The sequence below is a fragment of the Fringilla coelebs genome, assembly GCF_963513975.1.
Source record: "Fringilla coelebs genome assembly, chromosome: 13".
Lineage (NCBI taxonomy): Eukaryota > Metazoa > Chordata > Aves > Passeriformes > Fringillidae > Fringilla > Fringilla coelebs.
This window is the reverse complement of record NC_140039.1, coordinates 824,040-843,555: the sequence shown is the minus strand read 5'-3', so window position 1 is coordinate 843,555 and position 19,516 is coordinate 824,040. Positions and strand designations below refer to the sequence as shown.

Sequence of the window (19,516 nt, the reverse complement as noted above, 5' to 3'; positions counted from 1 at the left end):
CTCTAATAGCTTAATACCATCTTTAATATTGCATCTTCAGCTGTTGATTTTAGAAGAGCTGCTGTCTGGGTGAAGTGAGGCTGTCTTAAGGCCATTGCTTCTACAAACAAACTACAACCCCCTCCCCAGATACATGCCCATCCCCAGGAAAAGCACCACCTTTCTATCCGCTGAGGCACTGAATTTGCCTTTAAACCAGCACAAACTAGGACCCTCACACCAGTTTTGCTGCTTTCCCCCCTATATCCAGAGAGCAAAGCAAGTGGAAAAACCTGCTCTGTCAATGACTTGCCATGAACCAGAATGCCTTTTAGTCCCTGCACTGATAAAATAAAAAATTGTCTCCTATGGTCTCTGCAGAAGAAACTCAAGAGCTGAGTGTGCTGGGATACTTACTGCCCCACACTGCTTACAGTGGTGCCGCCTCTTTGTGATGGAGTTGAAGTTCTCACTGCAGCTCTTACAAGACTGTTTCTCTTTGTCTCGCTTGGATTTGGAAGATTTCCTAGAGGAATCACTCTGAAATTAAAAGTACAAGTATGTAATTAAAAAATAATAAAAGATAATGGCAACATTGTTCATAGAGTTCTACTGACAAAGATCCCCTTTAGGGTTCATGCCATTTTAGGAAAGAATTTGCATGACTTTGCTGCTTGCCTCGGCTGGAGGGCTGGCTCAACCATCAGAGGTCTTGGGAGGACATAATGTGGTCTCAGCCCCTCTGTGCCCACTCATCTCCTTGCCACCAATCTCCTCTCCCTGTGTGTCAGCGCAGAGGTGGAGGAACAGCCAAGGTGGGCATCTCAAGAAAACTTCCCTTCCAGCACTCACCTCTTCCTTTTTCAAGGTGCATGGTGACTTTGTGAGCCTGCTGTAAACTTCCCTCCCTTGGTGGGAAGGAGATGTGAAGATCTGGGGGAAAATGGCTTGACTGAAGAAGTAAACGGTGTTAGGAGTGGACTTGGCACCACCCAACTTCAAAAGCTTAATTTAGGAGTTTTCTTAGTCTCCCTCCCAGCCCAAGATGAGGCATAAGGCTCCTCAGGAAGGCTGGGACGCCTGTGCCAGGGACCTGCACTCTCTGGGACCTGCTGTCTGGGTGGCCAGGCAAGGTTAGCCTCTAAATCCAAGCCAATACTTAAAGTCACTCAGCAAATCGTATTGCTCAATTTCCTGATCAATTGAATAGCATTCCTGGATCCAGCATAAACTGGACTTCCCATGCCTGGAGGTGTTTAAGGCCAGGTTGGATTCAGCTCTAAGCGACCTGGCCCAGTGGAAAGTGTCCCTGCTCATGGTGGCTGTTGGAATGAGATGATCTTTAGGATCCCTTTAATCCCAAACCATTCCATGATTCTATGATTAACATGCCAATGTGCAGATCACAAAAATACAATGTGTTGTATAAAGATGTCTTTAAGTGTTTGATGAATGCCAGCAATATTTCACAGTATTTCTCAACATTGTCAGAATACAGTGAGAACAGAAGAGTTTGAAACATTGCTATTGTAGCTGCAGAAAAAATAATAAAAATGAAAAAGTCTTTATTACTTGGCAAATCCCAGAGAGCTATTATAAAAGAAAGACTTTTTCAACAAAATGTAATTTAACTGCTGACACTGAAAAAGAATTTTTAAAAAATTCTTTACCATTCCTGTGAAAAAGAGGAGACCTTCCTGCACTGGCAGCGCCCTCATCCCAGGCGACCTTACCACGCTCTCATAACACATTGTCTGAACAGAGAGGCTTTTGTAGCAAACAAGGATACACATTGTAACTCACATTGTTAATCCTAGATAAATTTAACAGTCAGTTTGCAACTGTGTCCTTTATTACACAAGCTACTTTATTTACTGCTGATGCCTTTTAAAAGAGGTGCTAACACAGAGCTGCCCTCACTTCAGCCTCTTGGCAATAATGAGCTTGAATAATTGCCATATTTCTCACCTTTCTCAATATACCCAACCCTGTTTTGAAGCTGCTGAACCTGACAGGAAAAAACACTCACATAAAATCTGTTTAGAGCCAGGATCTACTTCTTTCACTCTAGGCTGTTTTGACTACTAATTTGCTTTTACTCTGCTGCATTTAACTCTTTAAATCTTGACAGTTTCAATACTTTTCCTTCTCATTATGCTCTTACAGGTGTGTTTTCCACTACCTTGAGCAACCCACAATGGGGTTGCAATCAGCAAGTGTTTCTGGAAGTGCTTACTAGAAGTGAAAAATAATTTAAAATTATATAGCAGATTTTGTACTTTGTACCTTTTAGCTTGTTTCTCTATGTGCCAACATTATATTGGCAATACTATGAGTAAGACATTTTCCACATTTCCTCCTGCATACAGAAGTCTGAGCACAACCTGCACTAGCAGTGCAGAGCAGCAAGAGAATTCAGCCAAGAGGCACCATGACGCAATAGACAGCAGATGATCCTTCCTGCAGCAGGACTTCATTGGCAGCTTATGCAAACATGAACGTGAGTGCTGAAGAAAATCCCAGAAGCCTCTCAGGCAGGCTGGGAAAGCACGGGAAGGAGCTCCCAGTGTGCTGGCCACCACTACCACCAAGTGGTTTGCATGTGAAGCTGTTGGGCACACAATGTATTGCTTGTGCTCTCGCTGAGCTGTACTAAAGGGATGTCAGCACTAAAAATTCATATTTTCTGAAGCTGCAACTAACATTTTTATTCATTATTCTCTTGATATTATTCATTTTTAGCAAAATTAGAGCCCAGAATAAATACTACGCAATTTGGCGTATTTTTGTCTTTTTGATCAACTCCATTTTTTTTTTTTTTTAATGTAAGGAATTAAATTTCTCTTTAAATACATGATTTAAGGAAAATTATTAAACATATCAAGATATGCTATCATATGCAAATCACTGACACAACAATTTATAATCAACTAAAAAGATACAAGTTTTTTATTTAATTACAAATAAAATGTATATACTTAAGACCAACCAAAATTTTTATGTAGGCTTGGGTTTCTTTTAATGCTATAAAACATTTTTTTTTTTAAGTAGTTCACTAAATACAGCATCTGTAACTCAAGGCACAAAACACTAATCACAAAACTGACTGTAAATAAAGTAAAAATTGTTAAGTGAAAATATTAAGTGAAGACAAAAAATTATCAGCAAGGGGCACACTAATCACAAACTCTTATAACTTAGTTTTTTTATAGGTCACGTTGCCGGCTTGTTTAACAGCTTTGCATTGACACTGTGCCCTCTACCAGAAGGTTCCAAGCTTGGCCAGAGGTCTGGAGGTGCTGCTAAATGGCTCCTTGGTTCCTAAAATCATCATGCTAATACATAACATCCTACAGCACGTCTCTACAGGTAAGGGTCTTTTTGGTGGTTGGTTGTCCTTGTTGAGGCTAATTTTGAGTAAATTCAACCAATCCTAGGCATTTCCTGAAAATCTTTTCATCCAGAAGAGAGAGATAAGAACAATAAAAAATAGACCATATTAAGGACTCAAGCCCTCGGTTTTATTCAGCAGCAGTTACAGCCATTTTACTGAGCAAAATGATTAACACCTTTGAAAGTATATTTTGCTTTCGTGGCAGCCAATGTTTTACAGGCCAGAGACATACAAAATTACTATCATCTCTTCCTCTGCACTAGCAGAAACATGGAAAGCATACTGTGAAAGAAGTGTTACTCAAAATGTGGTTCTGGAGATGAACTCCTGAGTTACACAATGCAACAGCATTAATCAGATAGATTTCCTGGTATCTTTTTGCCCTTCTCCCTTCAATCAGTGTAGTTCCCTATCACAATTTAAATACATGTACACAAATCCAAAAAAAAAAAAAAAAGCACACCAAAAACGCCCACAAAACAACAAACAAACAAAAAAAGCCCACACAAATCTCCCCCTCTCCAAACCCAGTGCTACAAACTGAAGGAACCAACTCTGATGTGCGTGCAGCATGTACCTACTACCGAAGGAGTTATATTGCTTTAAGAACTCTATTCATGCTTTGAGGAGAAACCCCCTCACATCCAGCACTGTTAATAAAGTAATGTCGACTTTCTAACCCAGCAAATTGGTTGAAGAGTTTATTTCCTGGTTTTTGTGACACAGTTGAGCAGGATTCAAATTCCCTGATGCTGTAAATGGCAACTAGCTGTGGGTACAACTTAGCCAGAAACCTAATGACAGCACAGCTGAGGCCACAGACAGCAGGATATAAACCCTATAAAACCTATATTAAAGTATGATTATTTTTTCCTGCTATAAACATAACCCACCTCCCAACACTGCTCTGACTAAAGTATTAGCTTCAAATTACTCACCCCTCCTAATGCACCACCACCATCTGCTCCTGGCATTGATTCAACTGAGCTGGTGCTGGCTATCTGAGGAGAAAGAGAATGACACAGAACAGTTTCAACATGGACATTCTTCCTCATATATATTAAACACTGAAAAGGAAGGAAAAGGAAGGAAAAGGAAGGAAAAGGAAGGAAAAGGAAGGAAGGAAGGAAAAGGAAGGAAAAGGAAGGAAGGAAGGAAGGAAGGAAGGAAGGAAGGAAGGAAGGAAGGAAGGAAGGAAGGAAGGAAGGAAGGAAGGAAGGAAGGAAGGAAGGAAGGAAGGAAGGAAGGAAGGAAGGAAGGAAGGAAGGAAGGAAGGAAGGAAGGAAGGAAGGAAGGAAGGAAGGAAGGAAGGAAGGAAGGAAGGAAGGAAGGAAGGAAGGAAGGAAGGAAGGAAGGAAGGAAGGAAGGAAGGAAGGAAGGAAGGAAGGAAGGAAGGAAGGAAGGAAGGAAGGAAGGAAGGAAGGAAGGAAGGAAGGAAGGAAGGAAGGAAGGAAGGAAGGAAGGAAGGAAGGAAGGAAGGAAGGAAGGAAGGAAGGAAGGAAGGAAGGAAGGAAGGAAGGAAGGAAGGAAGGAAGGAAGGAAGGAAGGAAGGAAGGAAGGAAGGAAGGAAGGAAGGAAGGAAGGAAGGAAGGAAGGAAGGAAGGAAAAGAAAAACAAGGTGGAGGTGGTGGGAGGAAGAGAAAAGAAAAAGAGATATATAGCTATATATACATTCAATAGTATTCAACATATATAAAGTGCAAATAAGCTTTGTACATTGAGTACCAAAAAGAATGAAAAATCACTTTATCTGCAAATGAATTTACAGGGAGTTTGGTAGTTTACACAAGGTTTTCAAACTATTAGATTCTTTATGATAAATTCTCCCGTTATTCCCATAGATTATTCTTCCTTTGCCAATCGGACAACATCTCTTATTTCAAGATTATCCAAATGGCCAGTGCATTTTGGCACTCTGGCTTCATTTCATTTTAAAGAAAGAAGGTTTAATCTCTGTTTGAGTGGCCAAATTGAAGAGCTATTCATTCTGATGCCTCATTTGATCTATTTATATTCTAATACAATCAATCAAATCTTTAGAACAAGGAAAGGAGCAAATGCATCCCCTGGGACCAGGGCTGTGCCACCCTAGTGCACTTCCTAAGGGAATACAATTGAATTAAGGGGAGCATCACTACTCTGCTCTAACCAGCTACTTCTGCCTCTGCAAAAACCCAGCAACCCTGAGGTGTTCACATCATCTATCCCTCAGTCCTCTGCAACGGGGGCAAGGGGGCTCTTTTCACTGGAATCCTAATCAATCCAGGGTTTTACTCTGCCTAGTAAAAGGACATCTGCGTGCTGTGATGGGACTTGGAAAAAGAAAAATGTGGAGGAAAAACAGGGTTTGAAGAAAAGCTTGAGAAAACCCCCAGCAAATTTAGGGGAAAGAGTAAATTCCTCCAGTTGCCTATTCAGATCCCCATGTCTGTTTGTTTATTTGGAATAATGGGCTAAAAATCAAATACCCTCTACTCTTACCTGGAAAATATTTCAAAAGGGCTTCCCCCTGTTACAATACCATTACCACTCACAGTGTCTCAGAGCTGGTAAAAATACAGTTATTGACATGTTTGTCAGAACCACTCAGATCTATGGGGAAAGAAACAGTGGCATCTAACATTCATGATTTAACTAACAGAAGCATTCTCAATCTCAAATCCTAGAGATGTTACTTCCACAGAGCTCAGCTCTCTGCAGCACTTTTCCTTGCCAGCCTTCCAAGACTGCACAAACTGGGTCCATCACCGCACCAGGCGCCTTCAACTCTTCTGAGATGAAGCAGTGGTGACGGAGGTCCTTTTCCTTGGGAACATTTTTAGATGGTTTTAAAAACACCTTTCACATAGCCTGGAAATGCTGCAGGTGAAAAGGGAGGAACTAAACCACAAAGGAACCCTAAAGCTTTCTAAAAACCCTTCTTAAATTACTACTGCTACTATACAAGCATGGTCAGAGTTGCACACACTGGTCATGAACCACAACCAGTCCTAAGCACTGTAACAGAGAAAATGTATGGCCAAAGATGGGAAAAAAACAATTTGACTCTTTTTGTACAGGCTAATTTCTAGTAGCTGTTAAAGATCCAGACAGGAATCCATGAGTGCACATCCATTTCTTGAGAGAAAGCAAGGGTCACTTTTCCCTCTTAAGTTGCTGCCCAGTATTCCATAGATGATATGTCCTGGTGGATGCTAACTGGTGCAGTGTATTGCAGCTAGAATGTTCTCAGTATTTGTCCAGTTTTCCTTACAGAAATACTTTAAGCCTGTTTTAACTGACAGCAATTACTGTCACATTTAGCTGTGACATCAGTTTCAAAGCTGATTTTCTAGAGAAGATAATCTCCTAAAAATGCAGGTTAATATTCTGGTTTTAAAGAAATTACAGTACAGACTGCATTAATATCACAGCCAAGGATAAACCACACTCCTGCTCTGCTTGGCTTTTATGAAGAGTAGAGTATAAATATGAGGCTACACCATGAACACAGAAGCAAAATCGAATTGAATTTACAAAACAAGATAATAATAATGAACTTGACCAGATGCTGTGTTTTAATTACATAGAAAGAAGTGTGCTTATTAGTTTGCTTATTATTTGGGCTCTGAATGCAGCCTGGCTGTGAATGCAGCCATAAGTAAACTGAAAAATAGAGGCATGAATTGACTATCTTCTATTTTTTTCGCCAAGTATTTTTAGCTGATGAATGGTTCGGGATAAATAAACTATGCCAGATTCTGAAAATGGCTCATTGCTGGCAGCTATCAGTAGCAGTATTCTAGACTCTGGAGTGTTGAGAAGATCTTCACTGTCAATGTGATTATGTGGGGATGAAAGGCATATCCAATATCTCTCCTGAGGCCCCTGGGAAATCAGGCAGATAAAAAATCTAGATTTTTTATCTGAATCACCAAATCAGTCCTGAATCTCCAAGGAGAGATGTCAAATATGGTGAGGTACCAAAACAAAAGAACCCCAAACAAACAATTTAAGAGGCAGGGGATGGGGAAGATAAAAATCTCCTAAAGTTCAATCTCTGCAGATGGATCTTCTCTCCCTCTGCTCCAAGATCTACCATGTCTGAAGCCATAAAAGTCATAGGCAGCACCATATGATATTCCTAAATACTTTGCTCTTTCAGGCCCCATTCCTCTTTAGTTTGTAACAAATGCCTGTGGCTAAGGTTATCACTAGCATTTTCAAGTTGAATGGAGAGATACAGTCCTGATGTCAATACATCTAAAACAAAATTCCTAGCAAACACAGAGTGATACCTTATGGCTCTAGAGAAACAATAAACTTTCAAGACTTCATTACATATTTAGTTGAAGAGTATTTTTCTGAAATACATTTACTATCTAGAAGACAGTATTTTAAGATCCTTTTAAAATGCATAGTTTTCTTTCTGAGTCTTTAAAATTTTAAATAATAGTAAACTAACATCAAAGAAATAATCTCAAAATGCATCTCTGATGAGATGGGGAACAGTAATGAAAAAAATCCCTCAGGGACACAAATAACATTCCAGACCACTAAGCACTTATAACATTGAGGAATTATACCTGTTCTGCTAAAAAAAACCACCAGCCTGGAAAACATGTCTGATGGGTCTCTGGCAGTTGAATTGTCCTGGGTAATTTATTCTGTATCTGCATGGCTGACTAACTGTGACTGATACACATTTGAGAGCCAGAGAAATGGAGATTACTGTCCTGTAATGTCATATAAAAATCCAGAACATGACTCCACTATTTTAAAGTTAGCTGTGCAAGTCTCAACTGCTGGTAAAACTGTTCTGGCAAAGGAGAACAAGCACTGATACTTACGGAGGAATCAGGAGGATGCTCCTCCTCTTGTGAAAAAGAGCTGTTGAAAGCTCTGAAGGTCTCACTGTTCTGTTTGTGCTTTTCTATTGTGGCTTGAATGACCTGAGACAAAGACATCAGCAAAGATAAGAAGCATCACAAAAAAAAATTTGTTTCATAGGAAGATCGATAGGATTGTCATTTGGTGAAAAACCTTGCACTTGTATAAATGAAAGGGAAACTTAAAAACCTTAAGTGGTGGTGTTAAACCCATTATTGTTTCAGTTAAAAACTAAGACTGCCAACAGACAGTATCTCTACAAGTCAGACTGGAAGAATAATCAAGGTCTGATGCCTCAGTCTCTTCTCACACTGGGCTTGAGGAATGCAGGAAAGGGAAGCCCAGCTGGAGCCCCCAGATACTTTCTGGGGCCAGTTGGTCAGCACCAGGACTCCTGACTGACCTCCACACTTCTCCATGAGCAACTCCACCACACTGGCCCACCCATCTTCCCTGCACAGCCACATTAATTCAGAAACCCAAAATGATGATTTCAAATGCTGCCTGCATGGTGATTGCCCTCCTTATCATTCGTGCTTTGTACTAACATGAATCCACTCCCTCTTCTCCTCTTCTGTCCTGTTAAAACAAAAGAAAAATAAAGAAAACATCATCGTACTACTTAAAATATTTTCAGTAAATTCAATTCACAGCTTCACAGCTTCATATCCGTTAGATTTTTAGATTTGCTATCCACTATTTAAAAACATTATTGATAATTATTGACAGTAATTATTACCAAATGGCAAAAATACTTGAATTGTTGACACAGTGGACCCTACAAGCACTACTACAAACACTGTAAGCATTCAATAAAGGCAATCAACACACTTTGACTTGGGACCAACATTCTCACATATCTAAGTTACCCACCTCTGCTGCTCATGATTTAAAGCTCTGCCACACTAGCACAGCCCGTAGATCAATTTCACAAACCTTCAAAGACAGAACAAGTATCATACCTGGCTTGTAGTTCCAACGATCTCTTTTTTCCTGTTATGGAAAATGTATGAGCCACATTTTGCTTGGCAATTTCTTGGACCTGTAAAAAGCACATCCGCTTTTTTACTCATTGAACTTGTCTTTCTAACATTTTAAATGACTTACAAATACAGTCATTCTTTGAAGTGCTTAGTCGAAAAGATCATTTGGAATAAAGCATAGACGTAGAAACAATGAGGGACTGTTTCCATAGTTACCTGTCTTGCTACAAAACTTGTGTGTCTGTATCACCAATCAGACTCCTGTGGCAGTAGGGGCAGGTGTGCCAGCCAGGGAACAAGGTAAGGCTCTCAATCCAAACATGTCACACAGTCACCATTATTATGCTCCCCTTTGAATGATTCTTATAAAAATTTTAAAAGTCCAGCCGTCAGAGACTGAAATGTTATCATTTATGTCTTAAACATCTTCATGAAGGACTTTTGCTTGTTACAGCAAAACTGTACAAAAGCTGCAGAGAAAACCACCAAAATCCTGAATGGAGCCCTACACTGCTCATTGATGAAGATAAGATAAAGTGACTCAGGGGAGAAGAATACATTCAGACAGGGATCAAACTTAGCACCTTCAGGGTGGAAGTCACAGCCCCGGGGCTGTGAACCGACCCTCACACCAAAGGGTGGCGGGAGGAGAGGTTTTGGGTGTGTGATGAAAAAGCCTCTGATCTGAGCAGTGAACACCCACCCTCTGCTGTGCAGAGGAGCTCAGCTGTGGGCCCCTTCACCCTGGCAAAAGCCACATCCACATGATGGACAGCCGAGTCAAGGCCCTCCAAACAACCCCAAAAAGGGGTCCCCAGACCCTGCCCCAGGGATGATGCAACAGATCCACAGTGTGGCAAAGGACAGTGTCAAACGTGCCCTGCTCAGGGAGGCATGTGGGCATTCCCACCTGGCCCAAACCACTTTATCCATCCACTGGAGTCCATCCTTTCCAGCCACAGAGGGAGGGGAGCAATGAGATGTTGTTGGGACCCTGAGAAGGGTGTCAACTAACTGGTCTCCCTTTCTCCCTACCCATGCACACCTCTTTTTCTACTTCTGTCCTTATTTTCTCTTTCTTTCTCTTTGCCTCTTTTACTATTAAATAAAATATATAATTTTTTTTTGGCACCGACAATCTAACTTTGCTTGGTTTTAATCAAGTTTTGGGGTATATTTTGAACCTTTCTGGGTTTGATCTGTTTTATTCCCAGAGGCTTAGTTTCTTTTTGTCTTCTGTGTTAAACTGGTTCGTAACACCAAACAACCAAAAAAACCCAAAAAGAGAGAAAATTATAGAATCACTAACATTGGAAAAGAACTTTAAGATCCTCAAGTTCAACCATTAAAACAGCACCATCACATTCACCACAAAACCATGTTCTGAAGTGCCACATCCACAGGTTTTTTGAACACTTCCAGAGATGGTGACTTCACCCCTTCCCTGGGCAACCTGTGCCAGGGCTGGAAAACCATTTCAGTGAAGAAATATTCCCTAATATCCAACCTAAGCCTCCCCTGGTGTAACTTGAGGCCGCTTCTTCTCATCCTGTTACCCATGAGTAGAGGCCAACCCCCACCTGTCTACACCCATGTTTCAGGCAGTTGTAGAAAGTGAGAAGGTCTCGCTCCTTATCTCCAGACAGAATCTCCCCCCTCCCTCATCAGACTTGTGCTCCAGACCCTTCCCCAGCTCTGTTGCTCTTCTCTAGACACACTCCAGCACCTCAAGGTCTTTCTTGTTGTGGAAAAACTGCAGTGATCCAAAGTGATCCAAAGCTGGGTTTTAGAATTCTATTATATTTTTACATTAATATAATAATGTTATGTATTTAGATTCAGCAGGGATCCAAAGCTATCAAGAACATTAAAAAAAGGGAAAAGAAGAGATGCAAACCTGCAGTCCTGCAATGTCCATCTTCTCTCGGACACTGAACTTCTGGCCGATCAGCCTCAGTTTTGGCACACAGTACAGCACCATGCTGTTAAACTGCAATGAGGCAAGAGTTTAACTTAGGCAGTTACGTGCTGGACACAGCCTGCACTGTGAAAGTTTAGGGCTCTGGTGTGTTTTACTCTAAGAGATAGCTCTCAAGAGGAGATTTAAGGGGAAAGTGAGACTGGTGGGTCATTACTGAATGAAGTGGGCAGACAGAAACACCTCAGCCAGTCACTTCTCCCTTCTGCCCCTCCCTCTGAATTGGACTGCCTTGAAAGCACGAGAGCTCTTCTCCCAATGCTAGTGAGAGCTGGCTATCTCCTGCAGCAAGGTGGTTTGGCTGGAAATCACCTCCTGCGGCACTCTGCAAAAACTCAGCCTCTGAGGAGGGAGATGGAAAAAACCCCTTTGGGCCAGTAAAGGCACAGCACGAAAGAAAGAGGGAAATCCTTCAGGAAAAAGGTACAAAAAAACTGCTGCTCAGAAGGAGTAGCTGGGCTCAGCCGGTGAATGCTTTTTGTCTTTAAGCTTAGGAAGATGGAAATGTACCACAGAATCATAGATTCAAAGGATGGTTTGGGTTGGAAGGGGCCTTAAAGCCTATCTTGTTCCACTGCCTGCCATGAGTAGGGACTCCTTCCAGTAGACCAGTATGCTCTAAGGCCCATCCAACCTGAGCACAGCCCTGAAAATAAAAGAGCAGCTGAAACACTCACCAGGAATAAGTACCTATCCTGTGCTGTGCCATTCTTTGCTGAAAGTTTCTGAATGTGTCCTTCTTTAATGAGCTCGTTGGCTGGGTTAACAATATCCTCTTCACCACCCAGGCGCTCATAGACTTCCAAAAGCTTGTGCATCTTTTCCTGCCATACAAACACCCAGTAAATTAAATTAAAAAAAAAAATTATTCCATGTCATCTATTTCCCACTCTTTAATTTCTGTGGTAAATGTATGTAAGTTGAAAGAAAACAGTCTTTCACTTCCACTATAGCTTTGTATTTATATTACAACCCATTGCATACTCTTCAGTACTATTACCCACTCTGGATTAGTCATACTGGATTAGTTATACTTGGATTGTACCATTTAATGACACTTTGAGATAAATTTATTTGATGCTTTTAGTCTATTATTATTCAACACTAAATATGTTATCATAGAATCATAAAGGCTGAAATAAATCTCTAAGATCATCAAGTCCAAATATCAATCTTTGGAGCTTTAGAAGCAATGTCCAATAAAATCAATGGCCATGCTGGAGACCTGTACGCTACCAAATAATAGAAGCATGATTTATTTATTTTACTGCACCACAATAAGAGTAAGCAGCCAACAATTAATTCAACCCTCCACTAACTTTAGGGGATTTTGCTACGGGCATTCACTTTCCTTTCAGTCTGGCTTGAACCTCAAGCAGAAAAATTATTATAGCATCCTTTTCCAATGGGTTCTTGTACTAACAGAAAAAGCAACCAACACAGAAACCAATGAGCCAACGAGTTTTTTCATATTCCTGATATCTGCAGAGATACTGTACAAAGCCCCCAGGAGTTAAGAGGCCCAAAACCAGAAAAATTTCCACCAAAATATATCCTTATCAAGAGAACATGCCAGACTCAAATAGAAGCAGATGGTTTCCTAACTATGTTTTCAGACATACTGGCAATACACAGATGCCAGCTGGGTACTTCCCCATAGCAGCCACAAGAATTGTGGTCTCATGGTGTCCCCACCAGCTGGGGGAGGAAGTAATGGTCTGATAGGGAAGTGAATATAGACCTTGGACCTAAGCCAGATACACAGCATTTCAGGTCTGTTTGATACAAAATGTCCTGAGATACCTGGGTGCACCAAAGGGATAACATCTGCAGCTGTAAAGCCCATTTACTTCAACAGTAATGCACTAGCTCTTTTATATGCAAAACCTGTGCTAATGTCCAAAATCTCCACATCTGACTGCCCAGCTTCTGAAGCACAGCTTTCTGAAGCTACTGATGCATGCAAAATGTGCATTCTGTGCACTTAAGATGGGCCAAAATCAAATCAAAGCAACCTTCATTCTGTTGAAGAACTGCAGGACTAAAAAAACAGTGTGAAAATCTGCAAGGGCACCTTGTGAATGGGTCTAATTGGAATACTTTCAACACTTTTCAAGGAAAAGTAAATAACGAGTCTTATGAAGACTTCCTTTTTCAACTCACTGGGTCCTTAAGAATGAGGGAGGTGGAATTTAAGCCAAACAAGCCACAGAAAACTGCATTTACGATAAAAAGCACTCAGACATCCAACACAGGTTTAAAGCCTGAGCGACAGGCAGATATTCCTCTCCAGTTACCGTGCTGAGCCTGTTGCAATGGGAGGCCCTCAGTTTAGCCAAGTGTTTCAGTCAGATCACGATTCCGTTCTGGAATTGCTACTCACCATCTTCCGGATGGCTGCATTGGAATGGTTTGCTGCTGTGGATATCAGCTCCAGTGACTCTGCAACAGAGGTACCAACAGTTATGCATTCTCTAGATCATATCTTTTAATAGAACCTTGGGGGATAGGTTCACCTCTCTGAGTAGTTTTTCCTTTAAAATTGATGATACATAAGCAATTATAGACACAATCAGTTCTGCCTGTTGAACTGATCTATGTTTCATCTTTCTCTCCTAAAAATCTAGATGAGACAAAGCATACAGTGACAAAGAACCCTCACTTTCTAGGAATCACCTATTAAAAGTCAAGTCTCACTTAAGTCTTCCCAAGCACATTTTAAAGATTGTTTTATTAAAACAGGGTTTGCCTGCTTATGGTGATATGGACGCTGTTTTGGTTGAGAGCAAAAACTCCTTGTAATCAAGAGAAGTCCATTTCTCCTGTTTCACCACATAGACAGAGTCTATCTGGCTTTCTTGGCAAGAAATATACATTTAAATTCAATACAAATATAAAACCATTCTTCCTTTCTTCCTCTGGCTACTGCAAGGATGTCTTCCTGTCTTTGTCCTTAGCTACACAATGGATTAAATAGAAAAGTCAGATGTTCTACTACAGCAAACTTCAACATGTTGTCGCTGTATGTTTGCCAAAGCTGCATTCATTCCTAAAGCAGGCATTCCAACCCTTTTCATCTCAACCCCAAAAGCATTCAAAGTCCCTTTGTCTGGCAATAATTTGATTAATGCAAATCTCCATTTCTACCATAGTCCTGGCTGTAAGTGTCTGAACACACGAAGAAAAACCGCCCAATATTTCACTGCGCTTTTAGACAGAGAGGCGTTTACATGTACTTTCAGCATCTTTCCTGTCTGGAGATTCTTCTGGAAGTTTCTTTAAATAGTCCTTCAGGAGAAGCTCATAACGAGGAATCCTTTGCACTGGTTCAAGCATATGATGTTGCAAAGTCAGGTTTCCACACACCTCCTGTTTCTGTAATGGAGAGAAAACAAGAACAGAAGGGTTTGATTTTTTTTCTGCCTTTGGTGTATAACAGAATGAAAAATGACATACAGCTAGAGGAGTGTACAGGAGCTTCTCAAGCCATCATGCGTTGACAGACTCAGTAGGTTGGAAAAGACTTTTGAGATTATCGAGTCCAAACATAAACCTCACACTGCCAAGGCCAACTAAATTGAGTCTCCAAGTGCCACATCTGCATGTCTTTTGAATCCCTCCAGGGACAGTGACTCCATCACTGCCCTAGGCAGCCTGAGCCAAGGCTGGACAACCCTCTCCATCAAGAAATGTTCCCAAATATCCAATCTAAACCTTTCCCTGGCACAGCTTGAGGTCATTTCCTCTTGTCCTGTCTCTTGTTTCCTGGAAGCAGAGCCCAACCTACCTTCCATCTGCCCCATCTTGTCAGGGAGTTGTGCAGAGTGAGAAGGTCCCTCCTGAGCCTCCTTTTCTCCAGGCTGAGCCCCTTCCCCAGCTCCGTTCCCTTCTCAGGACACACTCCAGCCCCTCGAGCTCTTTCTTGTTGTGAGGGGCTCAAAACTGACCCCACAATGTCCAGCACAGGGGATGGGCACTGCCCTGGCCCTGCTGCCACACCAGTGCTGAACAGCCCAAGGTGCCCTGGTCCTCCTTACCCACCTGGGCTCCTGTTCTGCCACTGCCACCAGCAGCCCCAGGGCCTTTCCTGACAGCCTTTTCCAGCCCCTCTGGCTCAGCCTGGAGCTGCAGGGGCTGTTGTGACCCAAGGACAGGACCTGGCACTTGGCCTTGTTCAACCTCAGTCTTGATCCAGCCTCTCTAGAACTGGAGAGCCTGACAGCAGATATCGGAGCTGGCAGGTTTTATGTGATCTTCATCCCATGTCTGGCATGTTCTACTGATATGCAACTATCTCCTTTTAGAAGGCTCAGAAAAGCTCTTCCCATCCATGGCCCTGTGCAGCATTGTTCTCCCAACTTCATGAAATCAGAATGCCCCCAGGAATGTATTGCTTGCCAGAGCTCACTGTATGAGCAGTAGGCACACTGCTCACACGTCAGCTTTAAAAGGCAGAGCTCTCTCAAATTCTGCTTCTTTTTCACTTGGCCAAGAAGGGGAGCAGATTTGAGTCTGGTTACACAAAACATCATCCAGTAAGGCACCAATGTGCTCTGCTTACAGTGGCACTGAGTATTGCAGTGTACTTGTTTTCATAGGATCATGTGAGGCAAAAGAATATTTCCATTTGAAAGAGGAGAGATGAGAATCTCAGTAAGAACCAGTAACTTGCTTTAAAGCACACAGGAAGTTTCTGATAGTGACATAATCTGACTCCACAGGAGCATGTTAACCACAGACACACATAGGCTCTTCTACACAGCATTATTTTTACATCAGCCCACTAATGTGGTCTGTTCTCGTGTAAACAGCCTCTCTACAACCATGTTAATTTCACTGTGCATTTCTCAGAGAAAGGAACTTTTTCAAGGATGTGCAATTTCCTCATAAATATTACAGCCCACACCACACTGCTGACTTGCTCCATTCTCACAGCAAGACTGGAAATAATGGGATGAATATCTGAGAGAAAAATATTACCTATCCTTCCAGAAATTCAAAGGACTAAATTTGATCACAGTCATCAACTTATTAGTAACATTTGATTTTTGTTTTCTGCTTTCCCTAATTTGACATAATTAGTAACAGTGAATGCCTAATGCTGTATATTATATATACACTACTCCATTAGCAGCTTAGGTAGACAGTGCATCCCTGATGGATCACAGCACACTTCAACTGGTATGTTGAAAACTATCAGTGGCTTTTGATAGTGCAGAGATATGTCAAATAAATGGACTAAGCATTCTGGGTCCAATCTCTGCCTCCTGCAGCTGTGATCACTGAGCAACAGAGCAAAAGGTGCTGTGTAGGTGTGACTAAATAACCTACAGTGCAATTCTGTCATCAGCAGGCTTCCAAGGTGCATCTCCTGCCTGCATCACCGGTGCCCACACTGACAGGAGTTCTGCTCAACCAACTGCAGAGCTGCCCATGGTCTGGAACTGGTGCAGACTGACAGATTACATACATTGTTTATATTGGAAGCTCACTGGTGGGACGAGACAGGTGAATTTTAGAAAAGGGAGTTGCATGTTCTGTAGGGAAAACAGTCCCAAATGGATTACTCTGCAGAAAGTCATGGCTTGTCACAGGCTGAGGACATGGGTGCAGGATGGGTACAGGCAAAAAAGGGGTAAGAAAAGGTCCTGTGGAGCAGCAGCGTGGCAGGAAAGGACCTCCCCCAGTCCTTGCTTCTCCAAACTTCTGTCTGAGTCTCTGGCACAGCCCTAAACCTCCACGCAGGGCCTCTCCTCTCCCAGCTTGCTAGGGGATTACTTGACTCCCGACAGCTGGCCCAGCCACAGTCCTTCCATTTAGGGCAGGCAGCTGTGCTCCCTGTTCAGCTTAACCCACTCCTTGCCAGCCCTCCCCTCCCAAAGGATGGTATCTGCATTCCCAAGACAGGCTCAGGGATGCTTATGAGCGTCCTGGAGCCTGCAGCCCTTCAGCTGGCCCAGGGGACAAGCAGAATAGAGCAGTTTTATGGATACATCAGCATAACCGGAGTTCTTCCCATCTCCCTGCGCAGCTTTTTGTGCAATTATGAGAAAAAAAATGAAAAGCCGTGTTAAGCATCCTCCTGTGGAGCTGTGATCCTGAGAGCTGCTTGCCACTTTGGAAGCCTCAGGAAAACCTGGCAAACAGCAGATGCTGTCAGTGACATATCCAAACTTAAGCACACCCACCTCAGAATGAAACTGTATTTATTAAAAATAAATAAATGAAGTTAGAAATGAGGAAGACAAATCCAAAAGAGTCAGAATTACTGGGCCAAGGGTGAAGTTTCATTCTGTGGTCTGATACTCCTCTTAAACCACAGAATCATGGAATGGTTTGGGTTGGAAGGGACCTTGAAGACCATCCAGCCCAACCCCCATCCTCTGTCCCAAGTTGTTCCAAGCCCCATCCAGCCCGGTTTTGAACTCTTCCAGGGATCCAGGGGCAGCCACAGCTTCTCTGGGCAGCCTGTGCCAGGGCCTCACCGCCCTCACAGGAAGAATTACTTTCCAATGTCCAATCTAACCCTGGCATCTGTAAGTTTAAAGTCATATTTAAAAAAAAAAAAAAAAAAAAGAGAAGAAAGGAATGCCACTAAAACTGTGTAATTTTAGTATGTCCTATTATCTTGACAACGTGTGTCATGAACTGGGAAACAAATAAATACACTGAATTAAGTGAGGCTCTCTCACTCCTGGTTCTAGCCAGCAGAGAGTTAATTTTTTCCAGTAGCCAGGAGGGGTGTGGCCAGGGCCCCAGTGTTATTGGAGAACACCTCAGGTCATTGCCAGGCTGGAGGAGAGGGTCTCATTTCAGAGAAGGTTGCTTATGGTGGAGCAAGTGTGGCACGTGGAGCAGTTTGGGTGATGCTGGGCCTGACTGGAGGGAGTGGTTTCGGTGATGTATCTGCAGCTGGATTGAGCTCTGCACTCTCTTTTTAGTACACCTTTATTTTTCTTATTGATATTGTTGCTCTTACGGTTTGTTTTCTTATCTCATGGGTGTTTCCAGTAAATTGTTCTTACCTCAACCCACGATTTTTGCGTTTTGCGCCTCCAGCTCTCCTCTTCAGACACTCCAGGAGGAGGGGAAAAGGGCAGAGGGGGAAAGCAAAGGAGTAGCAGTGTGGTTTTGGAGTCTCTAAACTGGGGAGTACCATTCCTAAACCATTATAATCTCCAAGTCCTATTATGGCAATTAAAAACATACCTGTATATTCTGAACAACATCTTTGAAGGGAGAGGACCGCTGCATACATGTGTTCACTATGTCCATTGCCCTGTCAAAGTTCTTCACATATTCTCCATACATTTTCAGAAAAGGAGCCAGTTTCTGCAGGATGTCTCCTAGCCGTGGGTTGACACTCCTATGGTCAAGAGACAGATAAGTACTGAAATCTCTGGAAATCAATGGTATCTTCAGAGAGAAAGCACGGCTGCAAGATTCCCACAGTTGTCTCCCACATGCATGAGCACTTACACATATGTGCAATCAAGACAGGCTAAGTTTAGTTTAAGGTAATATATGCAATATCCTGGATGAAAAGTCAAACATGAATCCTGTTGTACAAGGGATGACATTTCTCCCCTCGCTGCCTTAAGTGAAAAGCAGACTGATTACTCATCATTAAAAGAACTTCTGCCCAACACAAAATCTTGTGGGAAACTTTTGCTTATTAAAAATAATCTCTTTCACCACAGCCAAACATCTGAATTGGTTTTAATGCAAAGTTCTGTTCAGCAGGGCAATCCCTAGGGGCTAGTAACCCCAGGCTGGAGCAGCAGTAGCCACAAATCTCTCTCTGCCAAAGTCATGGCCAGGCAGAGAGCCAGCCATTCTCCCCCAGTCTGCCTGCAAGACCCTCTTTAGCCAACTGACAAGCTTCTATCCCCTTCTGACTCCCAGACTCTGCAGTTTTCTTCCCCTTTGTTATAGTTGTCCCTGCAAGTGCAAGTCAGGCACAGAGGTGCTGAGACTGATTTACTCCTTCTGGTCACTGACAAACGTGTGAAGACTGGAGTCAGCCACGAGAGAGGCAAGCCCTGGTCTTGTCTTGATCAATCAGGGTACCTGGAAAGGTCAGCACTACCTGCACCTGCCACTGCAGGACACCAGGGACCCAATGTGTCCCCTCAAATCGGGTTTTCTAGATCTGACTTACAATTAACCTTTTTACCTGTCACTGTGTTTCTGCCTTATCTCCAGTTTACAGAATCATTAGGGTTGGAAAGGACCCCTAAAACAAACAAGTTCTACCTTCAACTTCTTATAGTAGCCAAATTTTAAATGGTATTTGAAAATATTTATTTCAGC

The 19,516-nt window shown here is 42.3% G+C and overlaps 1 protein-coding gene across 4 annotated transcripts in view; it reads right to left on the bottom strand.

The window, feature by feature from the left end:
* Nucleotides 1–19,516, bottom strand: part of FGD3 (FYVE, RhoGEF and PH domain containing 3) — a 93,873-nt gene that overhangs the window by 10,959 nt on the left and 63,398 nt on the right. For all 4 annotated transcript variants that reach the window (XM_084214388.1, XM_084214389.1, XM_084214390.1 and 1 more), the window contains 10 exons: nt 18,413–18,569; nt 14,440–14,578; nt 13,587–13,645; nt 11,881–12,027; nt 11,123–11,215; nt 9,205–9,284; nt 8,791–8,821; nt 8,203–8,304; nt 4,312–4,374; nt 397–519 (listed from right to left, as the gene is read on the bottom strand). In XM_084214388.1, coding sequence (XP_084070514.1) covers nt 397–519; nt 4,312–4,374; nt 8,203–8,304; nt 8,791–8,821; nt 9,205–9,284; nt 11,123–11,215; nt 11,881–12,027; nt 13,587–13,645; nt 14,440–14,578; nt 18,413–18,569 — 994 coding nt within the window. The remainder of the gene's footprint in view (nt 1–396; nt 520–4,311; nt 4,375–8,202; nt 8,305–8,790; nt 8,822–9,204; nt 9,285–11,122; nt 11,216–11,880; nt 12,028–13,586; nt 13,646–14,439; nt 14,579–18,412; nt 18,570–19,516) is intronic.